This window comes from Equus caballus, chromosome 14, assembly GCF_041296265.1.
Source record: "Equus caballus isolate H_3958 breed thoroughbred chromosome 14, TB-T2T, whole genome shotgun sequence".
NCBI lineage: Eukaryota > Metazoa > Chordata > Mammalia > Perissodactyla > Equidae > Equus > Equus caballus.
Window position 1 is genome coordinate 101763390 of NC_091697.1, and position 25560 is coordinate 101788949.

Sequence of the window (25560 nt, forward strand, 5' to 3'; positions counted from 1 at the left end):
ATTAAAAAGAAGGAATTTGGAAAGGAGTTGCTATTATCTACTGTTAAACAATTAAAAATCAAATCTGGCTTTAACCCTGTTTCCTGCAAAGTTTTTCTATCTCCTAGATGCCTTTTCATTGAAAAAGACATACCTCATGACCAATCTATGAACACCCCATTGAACATTGCCATCTCCTATTAAGGGCATGGAAGTAAACTCTGTAACTAAAACAGATGCCTTCGCCCACAGATTCTAAAATCAGAGGATATTCATAAACCTCTCCACAAATTTTAAGAGTGTAGTGGGAAATAGGAACTGTTAAAAATTTGAAACTCTACTAAAGTACTTGCTGGCTCTTCCGGTAAAAGAAAATATATTACTTTCTAGGAAGCTCACTACTTTAAAAAACATACAAAGCAATCAGGGTTGGAAATTCATGGCTTGCATTTGGGTTACATCAGCTCAGTTTTAGGAGAAAAGATATTTACTTTTAGATGGAAAGTCATAGAATGGTTCTCTGACTCCTCTCAAAATTGTATTGGAATTGTTTCAAGAGAGGAGAAAAGGCACTTACTTTATTATTTTTTTTCTGAGTAGATATTCCATGATACATAAAATATTTTATTTATTCCTTTGGGTACATGGACATATGTATTCCCTGATATACTATTCTCACACAAGCTAGAAAGAAATATTGACCAATTGGTAGATTAGATTAAGAGCAGAGGCTGAAGTTAAATAATCACATAAACTTTGAGTACTTATACCATAAACTACCATCAGAATTACATAGAAAAAAAGTTGCTCTCAACTTTCAGTTGACAAAAGAGCAGTTAAGCAGAGATCATATGGCTTTGAAAAGCAGAAACTCTAATGAACGATCACTGTGCTAAAAGCAGGGAGTCAGCTGACATGCTGTTTTGACAGCCTGGTAAAGGGGAGGGGGTATAAGATCGTAAACCAGAGGAAATCATGATGAAAGGGTAGAATGGAGTGTTTGAAAATGCTAAAGCAAAAGCTTTAATTAACATGGACGGAAAGAGCAGGAAAGAGAGAAAAGTGATTTAGTTCAGATAGGAAATAGTTTGTAGAGAAATTTTAATAGAGAAATAACTTAATTTGTATTTTAATTTGCAAGGGCCAACGATGACATTCCTTGAAAAATGAGAGTTTTATTGTTTTAATATTTTATACATAAGTAAGAAGTTCCATTTATCTGAAATATAAATTAGTACAAGTTTCTATTAATATGACAACATATTAGACAAATTGGCAAGCAGGGGGTTGCTTTTGATTAAACTTTGTTATAAGTTTAAAAAAACGACTTTCAATACTTCAAATTATAAGCAAGATCATGATTTTATAATGTGAAGATAACCAGAAAGCCTGATTTAGTTGCAAATCGGTCTCTTTTGGCTAGTGTCCTTTAGTCTTGGGCTCGTAACTTGATCAAGAAAATGTAAATGCAGAAAGCTGCAAAACCGAAGTTCCTTAATTGGGACTCATGTGAGTAGTTTAACATTAAAAACACTTTTTAAAAAAAAAAAAAAAAACCACACATGGTATAAATTCTGTAAAGTTCAGCTTCTTTTATTTAAACTGCATTGATATCCATTTATAGCCCTCCTAACCATCATTTTATAGGTTGGTAATGTATGTCCTAGATTTTCCAGGTCACTTCACATTTCAAATATTTGTCTCTTGTCAAATGATGTATCTGGATTTTGGTTTGGGAAACCTGGTCACTGAATTTATAGACTAACTCTGAAATAGCAATAGCCTTTGGCATTATGTAGTAATTCTACTTCTGGGTCATGATTGTTAAATTAAATCAAATCAAAGTTCATTATTTGAGTCTACCTAATAATAACCTATTAAAATAATGAGGACATTTTAAAACTTTGTAGTAATTTGCAACTTGAAAAGCATTCATAATATGATTTATTACAAACACACACATAGCTAGTAAATCTATAAAAGGCTACTCTCCCTTGCCACACGAGAAATGAAAAACAATGCACTTCAGAGATACTGTAATTATATAGTATATGGTCAAAACTAGGGAAGACAAAAATAATCTAAACGTGCTTGTGTTAATATTAAAGAAAGGATTTTGTAGTCTTTCTTATTTTTAATTTCCATAGACTGGAGCTCAAATTCTTGATAAACCGGAACTGAGAGGATATACACTGACATCTGCTATGCGTATAATGATGACTGAACTTTCTAAGTTAAGATTGACTTATTATCCTATGCCAAAGCATTGCTGTTTTGCAAGTGAAAACCTTTAGATCATTTGATGCCCCCCTGCCCCTCCCCAGTCAACTGCTATCCTTTACAACATCATAACATTTGTTCATGTCTCCGCTCTTTCTTCTTTCCTGATTTAGGTAACCACTAAGGGGGGGGAGGGCGCTTAAAGTTTACTGTGTCCAGAATGGCATTTAATAAGTCTTTCAAAAATTAAGTTGATTTTTCCCAAGTCTTGTTGGAAACCTATCCACCACTAGTGAGCAGGCTCTCCTCCCACATTTCCGTGCTAGCTGGGACTTGAGAAGCCCGGGGATGCTGCTGCAACAGAGGTGGGAGTGGGAGATTGGATATCACCCGCTTGACACTTCAGCACTGTTGCTATGAATGATTCATTTGTATTTGGCACATTTGTTGCAAGGAAAATCTCCTCCTCCCGCCGCTTCCTTCGCCGAGCTCCTCTCGGGCTGTCTCCTGTGCTCTGGCCTTTAAGCAGAAGCGAGAGCAGGTGGGCACAGAGGAGCTCGCGGAGTCCTCCTCCCCCTGCTCCTTCCCTAATTTAGCAGTACTTCCGGCCGCGTGACATCATCCCCCGCACCCCGGTGACGTGAGCGGCGGGTGACGTGTGTGCGGAGAGAAGCGCGCTGACGTTGCTATTTAAAGGTCCTCCTGCCGGGAGGATGGAGACACAGCGCGAGCACCTGGTGTGGGGCGCGGAGGAGGCAGTGGCGGCCGGGAGCGGGGCTAGGAGCCAGCGGAGGAGCAGAGCGCGCGCGCCGCCCGCCGCCGGCCGCTAGGGGAGGGGGGAAAGAAGGAAGAAAGGACGGACGGACGGATAGACCTGCCGGCCGGACTCACTCCCCTTGAGGGCCGCCTCGGCCACTGACCACCAGCCTCCCCGCCGCCCGCAGGGGCCCCGCCCCCGTCCCCGGCGCCCCCTCCCGCGAGCAGGGGGCGGGCCGGCCCGCGGCCGCGCTCTCCGCGCCCCTCCCCCCGCAGCCGCCCGGCAGCGGCGCTCGGCTCCCGCGGGCGGCGCTGACCGGGAAGCGGCCGGCGGAGGCGGACGCAGCGGCGGGCTCCAGGCCGCGCGGGTCGGCGCTGCTCTGCCGAGCGGGAGCCGGAGACCCGCGGAGGCGGGCGGTGAGGGAGGTGTGAGGAGGCGGCGGGGCCTGGGGACTGAGGCGGCGCGTGGCGGCGGCGCGGAGCGGGGGGGCTCCCCGGCTTGGAGCCCCGCTCCCCTGCCTTCGACGCGAGGGTAGCCGCCGCCTCGGCTCGGGCGGGCGCCCGTCGACGCTTCCGCCCGGTCCTCCGCCGCGGCTCGGCCCGCCCCGGAGCCGGGGGCCGGGGCCGCGCGGGCTCGGCTCTGATTCATTCATTCCCGGCGGACGGGAGCCTCGGACCTGCGGCGCTCCGGAGAGACGAGGGAAGCGGGCCGCGGCGAATGAAGGGCCGCGCGCGAGCCGGGCTCCATTGTGCTGGGCGGCGGGGGCCGGGCAGGGGCTGAGGGAGGGAGCGGGCGCCTGCCCCCCGCCCCCCGCTCCCCGCTCCCCGGCGGCGCGGCGCCCCCAGCCTGCTGCCTGCCTGGAAATGGCTCCGTCTGTGCTCGTCGGGAGAAGGAACCGGTCCTGCCCAGCCTGCTCTCCCGCCTCCCCCCCGCCTCCCTGCTCCGAGTCCTAGGAGGGGAGACGGTTCCCAGACAGAGTCCAATGTGGAGCGCCGTGCACGTCGCGAGCTGCCGGGGGTGCGCTTCGAGGAGATTTTTCTACCTAGCTTTTTCTAATGGGAGCGCAGGACAGCAGTGGCAGTTCTGCTTGTAGGATTTTCATTTTCTCGTAGGGCTCTCTCAAGTGCACGTCGCATTGGGTTGCACGCTCCACCCCCAGAGCCCCGGGGTGGTAGAGAAATTTGAACCCGCAGCCTTAGTAGCACCGGAAAGGCCGAGTTACCTGGCTCTCCCTGAGTGTCGAGGAGGACATGAGCGAAAGGACCACCGAACTCCTTTTGTCCGGGACTCAGTGAAGCTGGATTCTGCGCTTTCCGACTCGTAGACTCATTTTGTGGAATAGAGTTGACCGCTGTCTCCTCCGCGCGGCATTTTAACTCTAATAAGCAAATGCCACCTCTGTTTGAACGATTTGCTATTTACGAGGGAGAAATCGTCTCACCTAAGGGAACTAATTGAATTGTCAGCATCACTGAAATACCTCCAGAAAAGGATCTCGGGGGGTGGAAAAGCAACTGCGAAACAGCAGACGGAGAAATTCCTTTGGAAGTTATTCCGTAGCATAAGAGCAGAAACTTCAGAGCAAGTTTCCACTGGGCAAAATGGGGTAAGGATTTTGTGTTTAACCCAGCTTCGAATCTGTTCATGTGTGTGTGTTACTGAGCGGTGGTGGCGATTGTCTGCGTTTTGTGTTTTCAAACAAATTTGCCACCATGCTAAGCTGGTCGTACTTGAAAAATGTAGGTGTGTTAACATTTTAACAAGTTGTTTTTGTAGAGTGGCACCGGAGGTCGTAATAAAGGAACTTAGGTGTATTGTTTGTAAGCAGAATATAGTTCTATTAGTAACATGTAAGAAGACAACACATGCTCCACTTTACTGGTTAAACTGCCGCATCAGGTCGTAATCAAAATCATGAGTCTTAGGTTTTGTTGTTGATATCTTTCAGAGAAGTCCTGCCTTCTCTCAGTTCTTGGAGAAGAATCAGTTGCACAGAGGAACAATTGTAGGGAGTGGTTAGACTACAGCCCTTGAAAATGATCCAGTGTAAACTGTTGCCCTTACTGTGCCCTCTGTTTTGTCCTTGAATAGCCAAAGCTAAAACGTGTAGAACTGATTTATTGGAGCATTAAGACGAAAATCTGAACGTCTTGCTGGTGTGGTCTGCACACTGCTGGTGCGCCGGGTAGGAGATCAGAGCTTGAATAGGAAGCAGCTTTTTGTTGAAGGGACTTGCTCGCTTTTTCTGCTTTTTGCTTTGAAGTTCGAGTCTTCAGTTTGTGTTAGCAATGTCAGATCTACACCTTCTTTCAGATCTAAAGTTAGCCAGGAGTGCTTTTGTCCAACCTTTTATTAACTCTTCACAGAGCAACTTGAACACGTGCTAGTGAGTCTGCCTAATTTAAACCAGAAACGCGTAATATTCCTAATTTAAACCAGAAACGCGTAATATATTAATGGAGTAATGATCTGGTCATTTCATTGACCGATTGTCGATGCTTTTTGTGGAGAGGAACTTCTAGAATTTTCTCTTTTTTTGTGGTTGAACAAACACATCTAAAGGGACAGGAATTGAAAGGATAGGCTGTGAAATTCACTGTGACTGTTTAGGGGTGTGCACACCTAAACTTACTTTCTTCAAACTTTCAGAGGAGGGTTCTTAGATAGTACTACCTTTTCTGTTGGAGTTAGAATTTGAAGTTTATTAAGTTAAACAAGTTGAAAATGTAGAAGATATATTGTGGGAGCCCTTCATCAGGAATTAATGAGAAAGAACAGTAATTGTTTTTAAACTTAAGTGACAAGTGATGAGAATATATATAATATGCATAATTTGGGGTGCTGCTGAGAGCAATTAAAATACCTCATTCTATTTCTAGCGCTGCCATTAGTAGCAGCAATTACTTAACCTCTATGGACTCTGTTTTCTTATCTGTAAAATGAAGGACTTAGGTGAGTTTAACAAAATTTTCCAATCTGTAAAGGAATTCTTTTACTCCTCCTTCTTTCTATTTTAATGATTACTAGTTGGTTTCTTGAGGTAAATCTTTCAGATGCAGAGATTTTTTTCTCTAAGCAGTTTTTAAGCATGTAGGCTGGAAAATAACGGCATTTGAAAAATGTTTTGTATGAATTGCACCAATTTTAATGAGAGGATACTGAAAAATACTACTATTCATAATCTTTGAAATATGGCTTCCCTTAAGAATCTGCAGCTCTTCTCTTTAAAACATGTCAGAGCACACAAAAATCAGGTGGCAGTTTTTTGTGTTGAAGGCTGCATTCTCTCTAGTCAGTGGAATGGTAGCATCATGGAAGAAGATTGGTTTTCCACAACCTTTAAGCTGCATGAATGCCAATCATTTTACCAAGGGAAGCTTGGGATGAAGTTAATATCAAGGGAACTGGTATTCAAAATAAGAAAATAAGCCCCCAACACATAGCACACATTTTAGATACTTCAGGATAATGAAATTTGTTCATAAACTAATTTATTTGCCCTTAATAAAGTGGTAAATGTGGACTGGAGAGGAAAAGGAGTGTTTGTGACATTTTTCTGAAAGTCTCTATTTGGGGCTATGACTTTCTCATTGATAGTGACTTGCTTCATCTGAGTTGTCAAGAGAGGGTGGATAGGTGGAAGTGGAAGAGAGGAGCATAAAGAGAAGGCATTTGTGGAAGTTTCCACCCTGGGTGGGTATTTATACCTAATAAGTGTTTGCAGAATAAGCAAAGCCTCCTGCACCCAGTTTTACCCGGACAATCCTAAATTACCATCCTCTGATGAGTATCTGAAATTTAATATTGTAGGTGAAGAGTTTCACATTTCATCAATATGTTTCTGACTGTTAGGTTATAATACGAACTTAGCTTTGCCTTAATTATGGATGTAATTGCAAGTCTAGGGAGAACTTTTAAGCAAAAGGAATTGTTTTTAAAGAAAATGAGTGATTAGGCAGAAAACAAATCTATGGCTCCTGTAATGGTAGTTTACGAAGTATTATGGAAACGGAAAAGAACAGCTGAAACTGACAGTTGGCAGAGTCTGTCAGAGGATCTTGGATGCTGCCTGAACTGTTTTTAATTCAGTGAAGGCAGCTGAAGTATTGGTTTGTGAAATAGGTGTTTCAGACCCCCTAAAAATCAGAGCATTCATGTATGTAAGATAAAGTTGGTGAAAAGCTTCAAAGCCCTGGTGAGGAGCCCTGGTTAGGTATGATCCCCAGTCCTCCAAGCTGTGTCTCATAATGAGAGCAGTGAGTCAGTAGCTATTTCAGAACCACTAGAGTAGGCAACAGAAAGCAAGTTCATTCCATGGGTTGTTTCATCTACCCTTTGTTTTGTTTAGCTCGTATTGGCAACGTAGTGCCATCAATAAGGGAATAGAGAATCCTTCCCCCTCATTAAAAGTTAGTTATAAAATGTCATTCTCCCTGCCAATGAGGTCTGATAATACTGTCTCTGATTTATCTCACCTGCCTGTGGGGACCTCTGGAAACCCTCTTCTCTGCCTTTCCCCAGATAACTTCCTGAAGCGTGGAAGTGGCAGCTGCTGCATTGCAACCTATACTGAGTCTCTTCTTTGCTGAGAGAGAAAGCTGACACCTCTTTCTGCCTCGGGTTACTGGGGGCTGTAGCAGAAAGGCGGAAATCTTGATCCAGCACTGTGATATGAATGGGTGTTTTGGCAAAAGCAACCGATAATCATTTCCAACATCAGAGAAGTTAGATGCAAGTCCTTAATTTTCTTTCTTTATTCATTTTACCATTTTTGAATCCCTGTTCATGTGGCAAGTACAGCAGCTTAGTGCTCCTGATACAGAGACTAGTAAGATGGGCTCCTTCCCTCAGGGAGTTGATAGTTTAGGAGTTGGTAAGACAGTAAGCCTAAAATTAAAAAGTACAGTGAAATGTCTAAGGCCTGCACTGTAGGGCTACAAAGTCTGTGTGTGTGGGTGTGTGGTGTGTGTGTGTAGCGTTAGCTGCTGAGAGAAGGATGAAAATGCTCTTGTGGAGGAGCTAATAGGTATTAAATAATGAAAGATGAGTACAGGTGGGCCTTGTAGACAAATGAGCAAGCATTCAAGACCCAGGGAACAGTGTGATTGACAGCACTAAGACAAGGAACTGCAAAAAAGTTTGGCATGACAGACTTGGCTCTAAGGGGTGTAGCAAGAGAGGGACCTAGGGCCTTATACAGGGGCCAGATTGGAGGGCCTTGTGGACCAAAGAAAAGCTGGTGTATTTCAAGCTTTTTTGGGGCAGTGACCCATTATGGTAAGGTACACATTTTTTTCCTCACAACCTAGTGCACGTGCATATAAATGATAAAATATCACAAAATAGTACCCTTTGTGTGATCCACTCTGGTCTTTTCTATTCTGTTCTGTTCTATTTTTAAGAAAGAATGACGTTTGTGATCCAATAAATTGATTTAACAACCGAATAGTAGCAACTGGTAATTTGAGAAACACTGCTCTTGGCTGTGGGAATTGCTGAAGGGTTTTAAACAGAGTAATTACATCACAGGTCAGGGAAACAGGGTAAGAAAACGGTTTTAAAAGCCATTTAAAATTTCGTTTTGTATGTTGTATCCTGTGGAAACACCAAGCCAGAGCAGTGAAGCCTGGCTAGGGAGAGGAAGTGGATGGCTGGGCAGGCCCTGGAAAATTCCAAATGTATGGAGTGGGGAGGGTTGGCGATGAGTTATGTGTGGTTGTCTGAGTGGGACTTTTTCAGGATTAGGGCGTTTCATGTGCAGAGGTAAAAATGTAGGAAATGGTATGTTCCTAGCTGAGTCACTACTCGGATGGGCCATGAAATAGTCAATTTGGAAGTTTAAAAAGGACTTTCTAGCTGGCCTACAAACTGCATGGAAAGTAAGAGTGAGAACACTTTGAAATTCCCCCAAGCAGGTGATTAAAGGTACTTGGAGTTGCCAGTAAGGCTTGCCTTGTAAGCTTAAGAGTTATTTCACCTGTAACTAACGTAGAATTGTTATTCTGTATCTATTAACATATTAGGAAGATATTAACCATAAGGGTTTGCATATTTTGAGAATAGATTTTTGCCCCAGTTTTATTGAAATGTAATTGACATACAACATTGTGTTAGTTTAAGGTGTACAACATATTCGACACAGGTATGTTGGGAAATGGTCACCACAATAAGTCTGGTTAACATCCATCACCTCACATGGTTACAAATTTTTTTTCTTGTGATGAGAACTATCATGAGAATAGGTTTATTTTTGAATATGTTAATGGAATAATTGAGCCCACCCTACTCTTACTAAAATTTGAAAGACCTCATTTTTTGTTTTTAGGGCTTTTCGAGGTAACCTATTATACATGGGCAAGATCACCCTTGCTCTTTCCAAATGTCCTCTTCTCTCAGTCTACACCCTCTTGTTCCATTTAGTGAGGACTTTCAACTGGTTCCTTTTCGCTCTTCTTTCCTTTTATCCTTGTGACTCATCCCCTTTTCCGTTGTCTTGGCGACATAGGCAGGGAGAACAGCCGTGGTCTCTCAGGGCTTTTCCCCTGGCTACCCTGTATTTACCCACACAAAGGTGGTGGAAAAAATTCAAGCCTCTCCCAGCCCCAAACCTGCTGTCTTCCTAACTTTGCTCCTGCAGTTTGCTCCCTATCTCCCAGCTTCTCTTTGCTTCCACGTTGGGATTGGCGATGCTCATCTGAGGCCTGCTGCCTCCCCCCAACCCAAAAAGACTGAAGGAGGAAGAGAAATTTTCTTTTCCAGATTTGGTGGTGATGGATGGGTAGGCCATCCACTTTCAAGTGACAGGTAACACGATCTCTATATGGGATAGCAAGTTGTGTTATCATGCCAAGATGCAAGAATATTATTTAAATTTATAAATAAGATATTTTATAATGTCTTTTTAAAAAACTAGATCCTATTCTAGAGTTTTAAAAATGAAAATGAAACCTTTTTTGAATAGTTATGTATTCAGCAGGACACAGGTTGAATGAGGGGGGAGAATCAAGATTATGGTACTTGGGTATTTGGGCAGAACTCTGAGTAAGACTGTGTAAACTACTCAAGGTTGGTTACTTTAAGTATCTATGTAAATTAACTTTGGGGAAGAGCTAATATTAGAGCTGGGATCATTTGGGAAACAGAATGGACGTGGTATATGATGTTTTTGGCTCTGGCCTGAGGTTTTTTATAAGAATGAAATAGTGATTGTGAGTAGCATGTTAAAAGGTGATTATGTAATTCTTGAAGCCAACATATGTCATTTTGATTGATCACATTATATAGACATTAATCCTTTTAAAAAAATCCTTATTGATACTATTTTATTTCTTTCACTTGTAATTTCATTTTCTTTATTTTGATATCCTGGCTCTAGAATAGAATTACTAAACTTTCACAACAAACTTGCAGATCTATCATGAACAAACAAGCATACACACAACAAAATCCTTTTGAAAATATCAATATTTAAAGGGTATGTTTAGGGGAATCTCTTAATTTTGATTCAGTACAGTAATTTATTAATAATAATTTTGAAATGAAGTCACAATATAAATCTGAGGAGTGTGACTTTTGTTTTTGGGGATTAGAGAATCATGAAAGTTGGTTTAGGGTAATTACCTGAAATGGTGTTCATGGCAGTTAAGGATTCGGCCAAAGAAACTGTCTTTATACAGAGTTTGTAAACTCAGTTTCGCTTTGTGTGTGTGTGTGAGGAAGATTGTCGCTGAGCTAACATCTGTGCCACTCTTCCTCTATTTTATGTGGGAAGCCGCCACAGCATGGCTTGATGAGCTGTGCCAGGTCCACACTCAGGATCCAGACCTGGGAACCTGGGGCTCCCGAAGCAGAGCACACAAACCTAACCACTACACCACCAGGCTGGCTGCTCAGTTTAGCTTTAAGCGGTTGAATGTCCCAGATGAGAAGGTGGTTAAAACTCACAAAGTCTCACCTCCTTATTGCCATGTGATTTTTATTCTTTTCGGGCCTCTGGTGTTTAGTTGAAATAGTTGTTTTTGGTTACTGGGTTGTTTTGTTATTTAGGATTAATCCAACTCACTGGACAGAAGAGTAGGGAAAATGTGTTCCAAATATTTAATATTTTCTGATGTAATTAAGTGACTGAATATAAGACCTTTTAAATAGCTTTATTTCTCAATTAGTTAGGATCTGCTAAGTTGAATGAATGTGCAGTTCCTTGTTTGTGTTCCACATTTGTAGTGCTTTATAACCAGAGGCTTATCCTACAGAAAAGTGACCCTGTAGTTTATGAGATTCATTATGTTTGTGGAATAAGTGAGATTTTCCTAGAGATCAGAAAGACTTCTCTCTTAAGTTTTGAAAAATTGAGTGCTTTTGAGGTATTATAAAAGTGTCAGGCTCATTAAGTATATTCATTTCAAAAGAATCTCCATGTGATAAGCAGTATTAATGTAGATTTTTAGCCCATCTACAAGAATTGAGATAGAATTTTCAGATCTTACTTGGCATTGCAAGAGTAGGTAAAACTTTTTGAAAGCCAATAATTCAATGATCTTCAACATGTGAATAAAATCGTATAGTTAGAATTTTAATTTTAGGCAAAAAAAACCTTAATTTTTACAGCATACCTCTCTGTATACTATAGAGTTGGGATATCCATTATCACTTTATGTTAAAAGAGACAGATTTATCAATGAACTTCTGCTAATTGTGGTTTGATGCTCTCTTCCCCATCCATCATAAATCTAACACATTGGTCATTTCTGTGCTCCCTAATCAAATATCTGAGAAAAAAAGATGAAACTGATAAGAATTAGTGCTGCTTATTTTAAGCAACATTTTTGAGGGAAGAGGTTGAAATTATTGACATGTATACGTTACCTTTCTTATGCTTTGCCTTTTCCCTCCACTTGTATTTTATTCTCATCTTGCTTTAAAAGTTTTAAAAAATCTGCTCTTTTCTCTGGTAAGTATAATTTAGAATTAATTTCATAGGGGCATTTTTTTAGTGACCTTGCAAAGGAAAAAAACCCCCAAACTTTTATTTTTCATGAGGTTTTTTTCCCAAAAATGGATTGTGAATCCGGTATGGCTCTTGTGTAGCTAAAAGAATTTTACATATATAAAACTAATATTTGACTTAGTTAAGAATTGAATTTTATTTGCATGCAACTCTCTTTTCTCTTTTAAGGTAGGCTACTGAAGGAAGGCAAAAAGTCATTCTTTTCTTTCTTGTATCAGAAAATTATTTATAAAATTCAAAAAATAAACAATCTAGTCAATATTTTCTCTGCCTGGTACAATTTGTCTTTGCACTTTCTCCAGCTTTTGAAAAATCACCGTAATCCCTTAACACCTAATATTAGCTTTAAGAAAAATGGCTTTGCTTTATGGACATTTCCTTTTAATATTCTAACCATGAAGTGTTTCTATGTTATCTTTGAAAAGGGTTGGCACCAGTTCCTCAAGGCAGAGCAGTGGTAAGAATTGAGAGCTTTTGTAAAATTACCAAAGAAGAGAGAGAAATTAAACACAAAAAATTGTGCTAAGGGACTACAGATACCAAAGCAGCCTTCCTTACTTTATGAGGTCATTTTAAGTCATGTTTATTATGTCCTGTCCTTTGGTACATCTGGATCAACGTGTTCACATGCCTCAGAGTCCAGAGGGCTGTAGAGGAGAGTGTTCCTGACTCCCCTCATAGGAGGGCTTGCTCCTAATTTGTCCCTGTCTTCAGTAGGAGATCCGTAATGAAGTGTGCTGAGCCACAGCTCTGCTGCGTCTCTCTATGGGTTTCCCACCCCCTGGTTCATAGTATAGCACACGTGTGCAGTGTAAGTTGAAAGGATCTGGGGTATTAGACCCCACTGTTGGTATATAGAAAATCCTGACTCCTGGCAATTGGGTACACAGTTGGATATACCAAGTACTTTTCTGATAATTTTTCTGGGAAAATTGTTGGATCCTTTCACTTTACGTTTAAGCATGCGTCAATCTTACTTAAGTAGTCATTGTCTTCTTTCTGTTTCGTTTAAGTATTTATAACTAAGAAATTTAAGAGGGTTGTTCTGGGGCCACCCCGTGGCCAAGTGATTGAGTTCGTGAGCTCTGCTTCGGTGGCCCAGGGTTTTGCTGGTTCGGATCCTGGGCGCAGACCTAGCACTGCTCATCAGGCCATGCTGAGGTGGCGTCCCACATAGCAGAACCAGAAGCACCTACAACTAGAATATACAACTGTGTACTGGGAGGCTTTGGGGAGAAGGAGAAGAAGAAAAGGAAGACTGGCAACAGATGTGAGCTCAGGTGCCAATCTTTAAAAAAAAATAAAAGAGTTATTCTGAATAAGGCTATTTTGTGAGTTGGGATATTCTGCCCTAGTTACTTTCAGCTTCCCCCATTAGGCTCCTATAACGGTCTCCAAAAAATTATCTGGGGTGGATTAGACTATCAAGGAGCTCAGAGGACTCATATCAGAACATTTCTGTCAGTTGGTCCTCCTTCCTGGCAGGGAAGTCTGTCTGTTGCAGTTACACAGGACCATCGTTGTGAACCTACTACAGTATCAGATCTAGGCCTATCCCTTTAGCTTTCAGTGCTTCCTTTTTGCTTATTCTGTTTTAAAACTGCCATTTTCTGTCCTACTCTGTAGTTATGAATCTCCGTCACATGGCTTTTCATGTTAAAATTCATGTGCTTGCTTAATCACCCTGCCAGCTCCCAAGATGTTTACCAAATGAGGATTCCACCTACTCTTGTTCACTCATTTTGCCAGGGATCTGTAGATGGTCAGCTGAATGGGAAGACTCCCAAGGCACCCTTGAACTCATCTTTCTTGAGATTCTGTTGATTTAAAAAAAATACTTTTAGATCTTGCAGGCTGCCTTTTTACTTACTCAACTGTTAATATGTAGAATTTTAATTGTCTGTTTTCTTTTAGTATTTTATTAATGCTAAATTGATATTCTGCCTATGTTAGTATGGGGGAAATAATAAGACATCAATGACTGTATTTCTACCGAGTTTTATTTGGTGGCATACTATACGCTGGGTAATTAGTATATGATCTATGGGTAAACTACAGGGTGTCTATATGGTAGGAAGCTAGCCTGAGGAATGTTTTCAAAGATGGTGCAGGGGTCAATTAGAAACTAGGATGCAAAATTGTATATTCTCTGTGACCTCACCTATAAAAAGTAAATTCTGTATATGCATAAAGAGATGAGGAGGAAATTTTTTAAGGTGCTATACTATGTTTATATCTGGGAGGTATAATTGTGAAATTTTATTTTTTGAGTCTTTCTGAATCTTTTAGTTTCTCTATGATGAATATATTAAGTTTTAGAATTCTCTTGGGTTTTAAGGGGAAGGGGTATTTAAAAAATGCTAACAGCTACAGTACAAAGTTATCAGGATCAGTCACTGTTCCTACATATAGATACTTACGTGTTTGTATCAGTTTTAGTTTGCGTATCTCAAATTTTATTTCATGTTTCTTTTCAAAATTGGCTAAAGAAGTAGTTACTCTGATAGGAAAAATGGTTTCTTGTTTAACTGTAAGGAGTGGTTCTGCTGTCAGTTATCAGAGGGTTCTTACCTACCCCACTTTTTATGGGTAAGGAGACAGACTCAAAGGGAAAATGTGACTTATGGGAGGTTATGCAGCTGTGAAATGGCAGAGCATGTGCTAGGTCTAGATCCTCCAGCTCCTTGGGGAATTAGTTCAGGGGATCCTAAATGGATGCTCACATGTAGAGAGACTCACTTAGAGAGGGGTCTCTAACCCCTCATAGTTTTAAAAACAAGTTCTAATTTAGTGCAAGCTTGGTATCTTAGTGGTGAATTCATTAAATGTATCTCGTTTTCCTTTTAGATGGTGCTGAAATAAACTGCATTCTAATTTTAGTGTAATTAAATCTCTGCTGAGTGCATTATATTTTGAATGCACTGAAGTCTTTCTCGTGATTTGATGTTATTACATGTGTTTGGTATAGAGTTTCCAAAGTTGATATTAAATTGTAAATTCCATCAGTCAAAGCCTTGTTAACTGCCCTTGTAGTTATTGGGCACATTTAAGTAGATGGAGTCTACTTCTCTGAAGACTTCAGACCAGAAAAAGAAACTTGAGATGTTCTCTTGAAACACTTTTCCTAGGTCTTAATGCTAGACCAAGAGACCCACAAGTGGAAGGATGAGTTGTAGCATATTGCACAATTTCTGAATCATCATAAGATAGCTGTAAGTTACTTAATTCCCTAGAATTTATAAGAGAAGGGTGGGCCATATTGTATCCAGATTTAAAATGGTTATTTCTGAATTCTTTTTCCCAGAATCCCCAAACTCTAATGCTATCATTGGCTGGGCAGAAAAATGTGTAAATGTATAGAGGAAGAAGTCAGTAAGGACTCGGGGGGGGGGGACTGGGAAAGTGAAGAGAACATGTTCTCCCTAAAGGCATTCACATCCGATGTGTTCTAAAAACCCTCTCGCAGAAGAAACACTTCTGAAGTCTAATTCCTTATTTAACAAACATTTTTTGAGCTCCTACAATGTGCTAGTGACTATGTTACTCTAATCTGGGTTAGATACAGTGAATTTGGAAGTGCTTAAACTGTAAAGAAGGAGACCAAGCATAGCACGGTAGTGGCAGCGCTTAACCTTATATTAGTGGTTCTCAATTTTGAACCTGCATCACGTCACCTAGAATGCTTGTTAAAAACACAGATTGCTGGGCTTCACCCCGAATTTTTGATTCAGTGGTTCTGGGAGTGGGGCCCACGAATTTGCTGTTGTACCAAATTCCCAGGTGATGCTGATGCTGCCGGTCCAAGGACCTTACTTTGAGGCATTGCATATGATAAATAAAGCTTACACATGTGAGAGACTTTTGTCCATTTAAAGCTTCATTGATTCTTGAAGCTTTTCTTTCTCTGCTTATAATTTGCAAAAATCATAGTTTTGAACTGAGAGGAAAACCCCGATTGAGCCTCTCATTTATTTTTTATAAGCTAAACGAACCAGGACAACTTGAAACTGATCTCTATCTTTTTAAACCTGATTACTTTCGGCAGTACTTACCAGTTATGCCCATTTCTTATTCAGAGTTACTTCTGCTGTCTGGCATTTCTAAATGTATTATTTTTAAAACTGCCTGATGTTGCTTTGACTCCTGAAGTTTTATGCTTTTGGAGGAAGTATGATTTCCTTCTAAGTTGTTTATTCTGCTTACATATCCTTAAGGATATTTGTCCCCATGCCATAGTATTAGTTTTCTGTTGTGATGTGACAAATTACCACAATTTTAGTAGCTCGAAACAGCACCCATTTATGTCACAGTTTCTGAGTAAGGAGTCTGGACACCTTAATTGGGTCTTCTGCCCAGGGTCTCACAAGCAGTTGAGGTGGCAGCCGGGACTAGAGACTCATCTGTGGATCAGCGTCATCTTCAAAGTTGTGCAGTTGTTGCGTGAATTCATTGCCTTGCAGCTGTGGAACTCAAAAAGGCTGTGTCTTCAAGGCCAGCAGGAGGAGCCCCTTCTTGGTGCTTCATCTTCTTTTAAAGGCCTCATCTGATAAATCAGGGCTACCCGGGATAACCTCCCTTTTGATTAACTGAAAGTCAGCTCATCAGTGACCTAATCACCTGCGTCGTAGCCTATCCTCTTCAACCCTTCTACCCACCCTCAAGGGAGAGTTTTATGCAGAAAGTGTCCACCAGGGGACAGTAGTCTTGGACCCCTCTTAGAATTCTGCCTACTACACCATATCACATATCTCTGGATATTTTCCAAATGCTCAAATATCAAAATATCTGTCCATTTTTTTTCAGCTTTAGAAAGTCTGCAGCCCTCTGCTCTCCTGCTGCAATATGGACTGGTCACCCTCTAGCCGCATACGTAGGTCCCATGCTAGACCCTCCCTTAGATAAATACATCTTTGGCGTTGTGTTTCCTGGACACTATGTTTCCTTTCTTGGCTTGTCCCTTTGTTTTACTGAAGCTCATTTTCCTGTAGTTACCTGAAAATGGCTAGGTAGGAGATAACTTTTTTGAGACATAATATATGTGAAAATGTCTCCCTCCTCCTCTTTCCTTGAGTCTGGATCTCTAGACAGGAAGTAATTTCCTCTCATTATGGTGAAGGCATTGATCTGTTGTCTGCTCCTTTCCAGTGTTCCTCTTGAAGCCTGCTTGTTTCCGATTCTTGCTCCTTCATGTATGACTTTTCCCCTCACTTTGGAAAGTTTTGGGGTTTTCTTTTTTTTCTTCTCTGCTGTTCAGAAATTTCGTGATGATATGGTGTGGGGTTTTTTGTTATGTGTTTTTTATGTTTTTACCATTTGTTCTTTTGGTCACTGGTGGGCCCTTTCAGTCTGTTAACTGTCCAAAGTTTGGGAGATTTTCTTCTATTTTTAAAAAATATTCTTATACATTTTCTCTCTTTATGAACTATTAGTTGGATTTTTTTGGTCAACTCATAGCTTCCTTTTTGTCTTATGTACCATTTTTTTCTTTTTATTTTGCCTTCTAAGGAAGTTTCCTTGACTTCATCTTCTAACACTTCTATTGGATTTTTAATTTCCACATATTTTTAAATTTCCAGGTCCTGTTTCTCAGTCTTATTTATTCGAGGACATTTATAGTGTTTTGAAGTTTTATTCTTTCTTTTGTGTTCCTTCTTTGTTTGTTTAGTTTCTTCTTTCATGTTGGAAGCTTTCCTGGAATATCTGGTGATCCTCAGCCATGTGTAAGAGTGAGGCACTAATAAGCTGGCTAGAAGCTTGCTGTGACTCAATGAGGCCTGTCCCCCATGGGCTTCATGGTAAACATTTAGGTAGTGAACTGGCCTTTTTCTTGGGTGGTCCCCAGGTGTCAGTAAGTAGAGATCTCTTCTCTCAGATTGTAGGTCTTTTCTCTGAGACTTCACTTTCTCTAGAGAATGATCTCCCAGTGTACGTACCTCTTGGCATTCTGAGAGCAAGTAAGTGTATTCTCCCATTATATAACTGTGTGCGTATTACCTGCTGTAATCTGAGTACCATGAAGGGGAGGATTTTTGAGGGGGCGTGGTTCAGTTTGCAGCCTTTCTCTTAATGCTCTTATTTTAGGACTCCCCGTACCCCCTTGTCTTCTGCTGTTGGGAAAGGTGGTTGCTTGACTACGTCAGGTGGGAGGGGAAGGAGACTCTCATTGCCCTGTTATTTAAACTTTTAATCAGCTCCCCAGTGTCACCCCCACACCTCACATCTTCTTCTGCAGTCTCTGCCTCTAAATTCTAGCCAGCAAGTTGTTCACTTATTAGTTCCCTCTTTGCAGGCACTTTATAGTTTCCTTGGCTTTGTCAAGTCAGCTGCTATTCATTCTTTCAAAACTACGTCTTTCAAAACTGAATTAAAAGTACTTATGCACTGGTGTCACTTCTGTTCTTTGGTGTTATGGGTTTATACCTTCTTTTTTCCTTCACTTCATTTTAGTGGAAATTCAGAAAAGGAAGACAAATATGTGCAATTAATTTGCCATGTTTGGCCAGAATCACTGAGCCTTAGCTTTTGAATTTATATAAGGCATCTTTTACAATGTGTTGACACTGTTGACGGTTAATTGATTAGAATTTGGTAGATGACAAAGTGTTAGCTTTCTAAAAATCTCTCCCTGTTATGAACACCTGAAAACTCAATGCATGATGTAAGCACATCTTAAAATTAAAAAGTTAAAATTGATCATCAGCCCTAACCTCAGCAGACCAGAGCACTGAGTCTCTTAACTGTGTCGGGTAACTACGGTGTTGCTAGCTTATCCCCTAACACTGTGCCTCTTGAGCACTTGTAACAAACATTAAGCACTTAATTTGTATCATGAGTCATGCTAGGCACTGGCGATACAAAGATGAGTAAACAGCCATGTAAACGAGAAATTACATTACTGTGGTTTGAATGCTGTAATAGAGATGCACGTTGTGTTGGAGAGCACAGAGAAGGAAGTGCCCACCTCCACCTGGAAAGGTCAGAGAGAGCTTCACAGAGCCAGTTATGTTTGTTTGGAGCCTTAAAAACAAGCAAGAATTGATGGGGGGTGGGGGAGTGTGGAGAGGGAAAATGTGTGAAGGGGTTGTTGGAGAGGAGATTTCGGGCAGAGGGGTAGCATAGGTAAAGCTTCAAAGGTGACATACGCTAGTTAGAAAGTTAAGGTAGTTTGTCATAACTCAGCATAAAAGTAGATTTGACTAGAAAGTTAGTCCAGGACCAGATGATGGCTGTGTGTCTTGTTAGAGGACTGTACTTTTCCTCTAGATTAATGGTCTCCACATATTTTTGATGTGATACCCATATCAATGAAAGATTTTGAGGATATTCCTTCATATGTGTATATTTATAAATCACATGTCCTATTTGTGTGTATATACATATATAGTGTAAAACCTATATAAAAATAGAAATGAAAGAGGAGAAAACTAACTTTTTCCGGTACCTCACTTTAGAGGCCATTGCATTAAGTAATGGTGAGCAAAGAACAATTTTAATCTGGTGGAGTTATTACCATGCTTGTGTTTTCAGTTAACTACTCAGGCTGCAATATGGAGGACGTTTTGGACTTGAGGGAGGGATGTATGTGAGAAATGGGTGGGGGTTTTGGAGACACTCAAATTTAATTGTGTAATAGTTGAATTGCAGCAGTTTAGTCAGGAATAATGGCTTGGATTAAGATAAAGTAGAACAGGGACTGGATTTAAAGAGATTTAAGTAGTAGTATCTATAGCCGTTGACAGCTGTATAGATGGAGAGGGTAAGGAGATTGGCTTGGTCACCATTAGTTGAGATAGGGAACCAGAGAAGAGAAGCAAGTTAGCAGTGAGGTGAGATGACAAATTGAGGAAAAGCTGATGGATTTGTGGTCCTGTATGTCTAGGCGTGGTATTCAGGAAAAGAGAACTGGGCTGAGGATAGAGTTTTGGGCATCATTGGAATATGTAAGTGTTGGTTGAAACTATGAATGTGGATGAGCTCATTCAGGGTATTTATAGAAAAGAGCAGATCAGGCCTCTGGGAGGAATAGTCATTTAAGGGGCAGGCAAAAGAGCTGAGAGAGCTGTCAGGCTAAAACAGTGTGAGAACAGTGTCAATGAGACAAGGAAGGGAGTTTCAAGAGTTGAGTACCCTGGATCAAATGTAGCAGAAACATCAAATGAGGCAAAAATATCTATTAAATTGGGTAGGTGGTGGTCCTTTAATGACCTTCCTTGAGAAGTTTGAGCAGCCTGGGATGGAAGCCAAATTGCCATGGGTGATGGTGCTAATGAAGCTTGAGGAAGCAGAGACGAGAAGTGTAGGCATCTCCTTTAAGATCAAGCTTCTTTGAAATAGAGTGTAGCTTCAGCAAGCTCTAGAGTTCAGGAAGCTCATTTGGTTTTGCTTCAAAATGGGATTAAGCATTCTTTTTTAGGCCCTGGGAAAGGAGTACATAGCTAGGAGAATTTAAAAAATTACAGTGGAGAAGGATAATTACTGAGGAAAAGAGATGGGGGAGAATGCGATCTGGAGGACAGTTGGAGTAGTTAACCTTAAGTAGGAGGCTTGTTTTCCACATAGACTGGAGAGAAGAATATTAGGAAGGAAATGACTAGATTGAGTTTGTAGGTTAAAGGGCAGGAGACTGGGAAAGAGTTCCTTAGCTGGGAGACTCTGTTTCCTCAGTCCATTCATTATTTCATTTAACAAATATTTATCAAGTACCTGGTACGTGTCAGGCACTGCTCTGAGTGAATGAGATACATCTGTGAACGAAGACCCCTGCCTTCATGGGTGTATGTTCTAGAAAATGATCAAAGGCAAGGCCGTCTGCTGAGAGTGTAGTGAGAAGGTTGGTCAGAGCTTTGGGAGAAGTGAAGAAGGAGAGAGTGAGCGACCGTGAGCAATGAGGAGCCCAGCTAAGGTTAAGCCACAAGTTGTGATGCCTTATTGTTGAGGTGGTCTAAGTCTAGGTTGCTGTTGTACCTGAAGAGCAGAGGACTGTGTGTCAGAACGGTTTTCATGGTCTCCATTCTGCTAAACATGAAGCACGAAAGAGGTACGTCCAATTTTTGCAGTGTTTTATTCAGTGTTATCTTAATGTGCCACTTTTTTCCCTTCAATTGCCCTTTTCCTTCTATAGAGAACGTTCTGTTATCTTGGGAAACCAACCTAGTAAGTATTAAGTTTCCCAGAATACCACCGATTTCTTAATTTTGATGTTTTTTTTTGCCTGTGGAAAACATCCTGAAACCTAGTCCTGTGGAAAGTCACGGAGTTCTTCTGCGGTCTGAAACTCCATTTAATCTTACCTTCTCATCTCCCACTGGTGCCCTGTATACACACCCCACATGACACACATGCACTCATGGGGAGCCAGGGTGTAGAGGGGTTCTTTAGTAAGTTTTCTCTTCTTTCCTACCCGGGAAAGTCACAGAAGTTAATTGATTGGGGTAAGCACTTGAAGATTGCTCTGATTCCTACCAAGAACTCAGTATATTACTATTTTGCAGCCAGTTTTGCAACTTGAACTTATCCTATCTTTCTTCCTCTTGATAAATGTAAGTATTTTTAGTCTTTGTGAAAGGGTGGGCTTTTGTTTTCTCTCTAGTCACTCAAAGTACGTGTACCTCTTTGCAAATTCTGATCTTTTTTTTTAAGATTGGCACCTGAGCTAACAACTGTTGCAAATCTTTTTTTTTTTTCTGCTTTTTCTCCCCAAAACCCCCCAGTACATAGTTGTATATATTTTAGTTGTGGTTCCTTCTAGTTGTGGCATGCCTACATGCCACCTCAGCGTGGCCTGACAAGTGGTGCCATATCCATGCCCAGGATCTGAAACGGCAAAACCCTGGGCTGCCGGAGCAGAGTGCGTGAACCTAATAACCAGTTGGCCATGGGGCTGGCCCCGTGCTGAAGGAATATGAAGGAATAATTAACTAGTTAATTAAGCAGTATTTTTATTTTTTATAGTAGCAAGCATCAGGTAAGAGAAAAAGGATTCAAAGTGAAGTAATTTTACTTTATCCTTTGTTCTATAAAATGTAATTTCATCATCAAACTCTAAATTGATAGGACTTGTACCATTTTTTGGAAGTTTTTTTTAACCTTGGGAGGTGGATTTAGGCCACAGAAACCATAGCTGTGGTATAGCAGAGCATGGATAGTACAGCACAGGCAGAGTGGATTAGCAGTCAAGTGAGATCTTTTGAGCCAGCTGGTGGCTGCATTTAAAGTATTGATCCTCTTAGCTCTGTGATCTTGGCAAGGTTAAGTTTTGTGTGTCACAGTTTCCTCATCTGTAAAATGGGAATAGAACTGTAAAGATTAAAGAATAAAATACAAACAAGGTTGTTAAAACAGTGTTTATGACACATATAACTGCTCAATAAGTCACAGCTATTATTATGATTTTTATGCAGTTATATGTCTGGTACTCAACAGAATTTTGTTTTTTTAACTTCTAAATAAAGAATATGAAAAAAAATTTAAGCTTTGGTACTACTGAAGGCCAAAAATAAATTTGTGGATTTTATCTGTTCCCCTCTAATCAAATACCTGTTAACCCCCCGCCCATATTTTATGTCCAAAGGACTTACCTGTTTAATGTTCTAATTTCAGTGATTCTCTTGAAATATTATTCTGATTTTGGGGGGCCTTGATGGAACCATGAAAATATTACTTCTCAGTAAGAAAGTCGAGGTTTAAATATTATATATGATAGGAATAATCACTAATTCTACTGTAATAAATTTTATGAATACACTTAAATGATACTGTTTTTATGAAAGCCTTTGTGTAGTTAAGCCATCTTATTGATCATCTTAAGTCTACGGAAAAATATTTAAATATCTGATTTGGTCTTATTTATTTAACATGTTCACCAATTATGGGAATCTTCAAAGTCAGATATTTTTAAATTACTCAGATTGGGATTTAATATATGAAAAGTTAAATAAGAAACCAACAAAAATAATACATACTCATATTTATTACCTAAAAATTTGTTTCTAAATTCTTATGACAGCATTAGTTTAGGCTGTAAGTGTCATGAGGGCAGGAACCACCTTTTCTATTAATTTATTTCACAGATGTTAACTGAGCACCCACTGTGTGTCCAGTTCTCTTCCAGGTGCTGGGAATACAGCAGTGATGTAATAGACAAAAATCCCGGTCCTCATGAGATTACATTATACATTATTACATTATATGAGATTATACTCAGAGGCTGAGTGTAGACATGTGTCTAGACTACTTGCCTAGCCAGTTACTACTGGGGGCTTCATAGGTCCCCTCTGTGGGCCAGTCTCTATAGGTCATGGGAGTCCCTGGGGGATCTTAAGCAGCAGAGTGAAATTTCAGTCCACCTAAAAATGTTACATTTATGCAGTAGAAATGCTAGTGTTGACCCCAAAGGGGCTGTTTTTAGTAATTTTGAATGTTTGGTCTAACTTGAACATGAGTTAAAAATTATGGTGGTATATTAACTTTTACAAGTAGATTTTTCATGTAGATGGAAGAAAGAAACTTGGAGATAATATATTCTCCTTCTTTTTTTTTAAATTGATGTTTTATTTCCCTCTGTTTTCGGGTACAGAATTGACCTCTTGTAAATCAGTGCCTGTGTTATTTTTAAGGGAGGGCCACTGAGGGCTTTGCCCCAAATCCCGGTGCCAGCTGGTGGTGGAGCCTAGCCCTCGATTGCTTGGCCTTGTGTTCTTTCTGTCTAGAAAGAGAAATAACCACCACTTAGTACAAGCCAACCTAAAAATGGGTTTTTGGATGGGTATATATTTTTCTTGTATTTTGAAATTTTGAAAGCTGTCCCTTTTCTGAATCCTCATAGCACTTTATATTATCTCTCCTGTGGAATTTTTCACTTTCCACTCTTACATAATTATCTTCTATTAAAACAATTTTTTTCTAGATGAAACCTCTTTGAGAATAAGATGTGTGTATTGTTCCTCTTTGTATATTCCCCACGGCTCTTAACAGAATGCCTGACATTCATTAGGTACTCAAATTATTAAATATGTACTCACAGAGATTGTATTTTGGGCTTGGTAACCATGCAAACCCACAAGAATCTATTTGGTCTACAACAATTTAAGAGGCTCTTTGGCTTAACCTCAGATCTAGATTTGAATTCTGGCTCCATCCTCAACTTGGCTGTGTGATCTTGAATAGGTCACTTTGCGTCATTTTCCTCATCTGTAAAATGGAAATGATATGTGCCCCATCCAGTTTTAAGATTTAGGTAAAATATGTACAAATGGTCTAGTGCCTGATGTACTTATAGCCACTCAATGAATGGTAACTATTATTACATTTGTAATATGTGCATATTTTAGTAATAGTAGGTAGCTCTATTACTGTGTGAAGGATGTGCAGTAACAGAGAAAGATCCACAGTGAAAAGTTGACAATACTTTGGTGTGATCATCAGATTGTAAAGTCTAGGCTTTTTAGTTTAGTAATTATTTATTTAGGATGTTTGATTTGGGGTCTATGGACTGATTTACCCTACGAAAACTCAAAAGACACTGATATATAAACTGGAATGGCAATTTATTCATAAGTCATTGAAAATACATTCTCACCCGTAGAAGAAAACGCCACAGTGGAAGCCAGGTTGCAATCAAAAGGTTGCTCAATGAGGAAGGGTAGTTGATTGGATGTCTGATGCTATGATAGTCTCATGCATCAGTCTCCACCTGCCACTCCTATAGGTCAGGGCCCCCTCCCCAGAGAATGCTAGAGGCACTGCCTAACCACCTCTCGTAAATCTCCTCTTCTAACTTACATAGTTATCTGCTTTCGTGTTGCATGTTCTTGAAAGAGAAAGCAAAACTCTTGAGCTTTTATACTTAGTCTCTATACTGTCATTCCTGCCTGAGTTTGCAGCCTTGCCTTGGTTGGATTTGGGGAGCTTAGACAGACTCCTAATTTTTTTAAATGTAAACTTTGTATTATGAAAAGTTTTAAGCATACAAAAACCTAAGGAGAATTGTATAATTCACCCCTATGCATCCATCACTTAGCTTCGACAATTATTAACATAGAGCACATTTTGTTTCATCTATATTGCCTGTCCCTCTCCAGATTATTTTAATTCAAATTCTAGACATCATATAATTTACCTCTAAAAACTGAATATGTATTGCTAAGAAATAAGGACTCTTTTTTTAAAAAAATAATCTTCAGGTGCAGCCACTATGGAAAACAGTATGGAGATTTCTCAAAAAGTTAAAAATAGAAATACCTTATGACCCAGCCATCCCACTACTGGGTATCTATCCTAAAAACCTGAAATCAGCAATTCCAAGAGTCCCATGCACCCCTATGTTCATCGCAGCATTGTTTACAATAGCCAAGACATGGAACCAACCTAAGTGCCCAGCAACTGATGATTGGATAAAGAAGATATGGTATATATACACAATGGAATACTACTCAGCCATAAAAAAGGACAAAATCGTCCCATTCGCAACAACATGGATGGACCTTGAGGGTATTATGTTAAGCGAAATAAGCCAGACAGAGAAAGACGAACTCTGTATGACTCCACTCATAGGTGGAAGTTAACATATAGACAAGGAGAACTGATCAGTGGTTACCAG

The 25560-nt window shown here is 40.4% G+C and overlaps 1 protein-coding gene across 2 annotated transcripts in view; it reads left to right on the forward strand.

Annotated features, from left to right (window-relative positions):
- The first annotated feature begins 2914 nt into the window (after window positions 1-2914).
- The window catches only part of HOMER1 (homer scaffold protein 1), a 121067-nt gene continuing 98421 nt past the window's right edge, over window positions 2915-25560 (forward strand). The window contains exon 1 of one of the 2 annotated variants that reach the window (XM_070234631.1): window positions 2915-4562. In XM_070234631.1, coding sequence (XP_070090732.1) covers window positions 4558-4562 — 5 coding nt within the window. In that variant the 5' untranslated portion in view covers window positions 2915-4557. The remainder of the gene's footprint in view (window positions 4563-25560) is intronic. The other variant, XM_023618107.2, reaches the window with a different exon arrangement.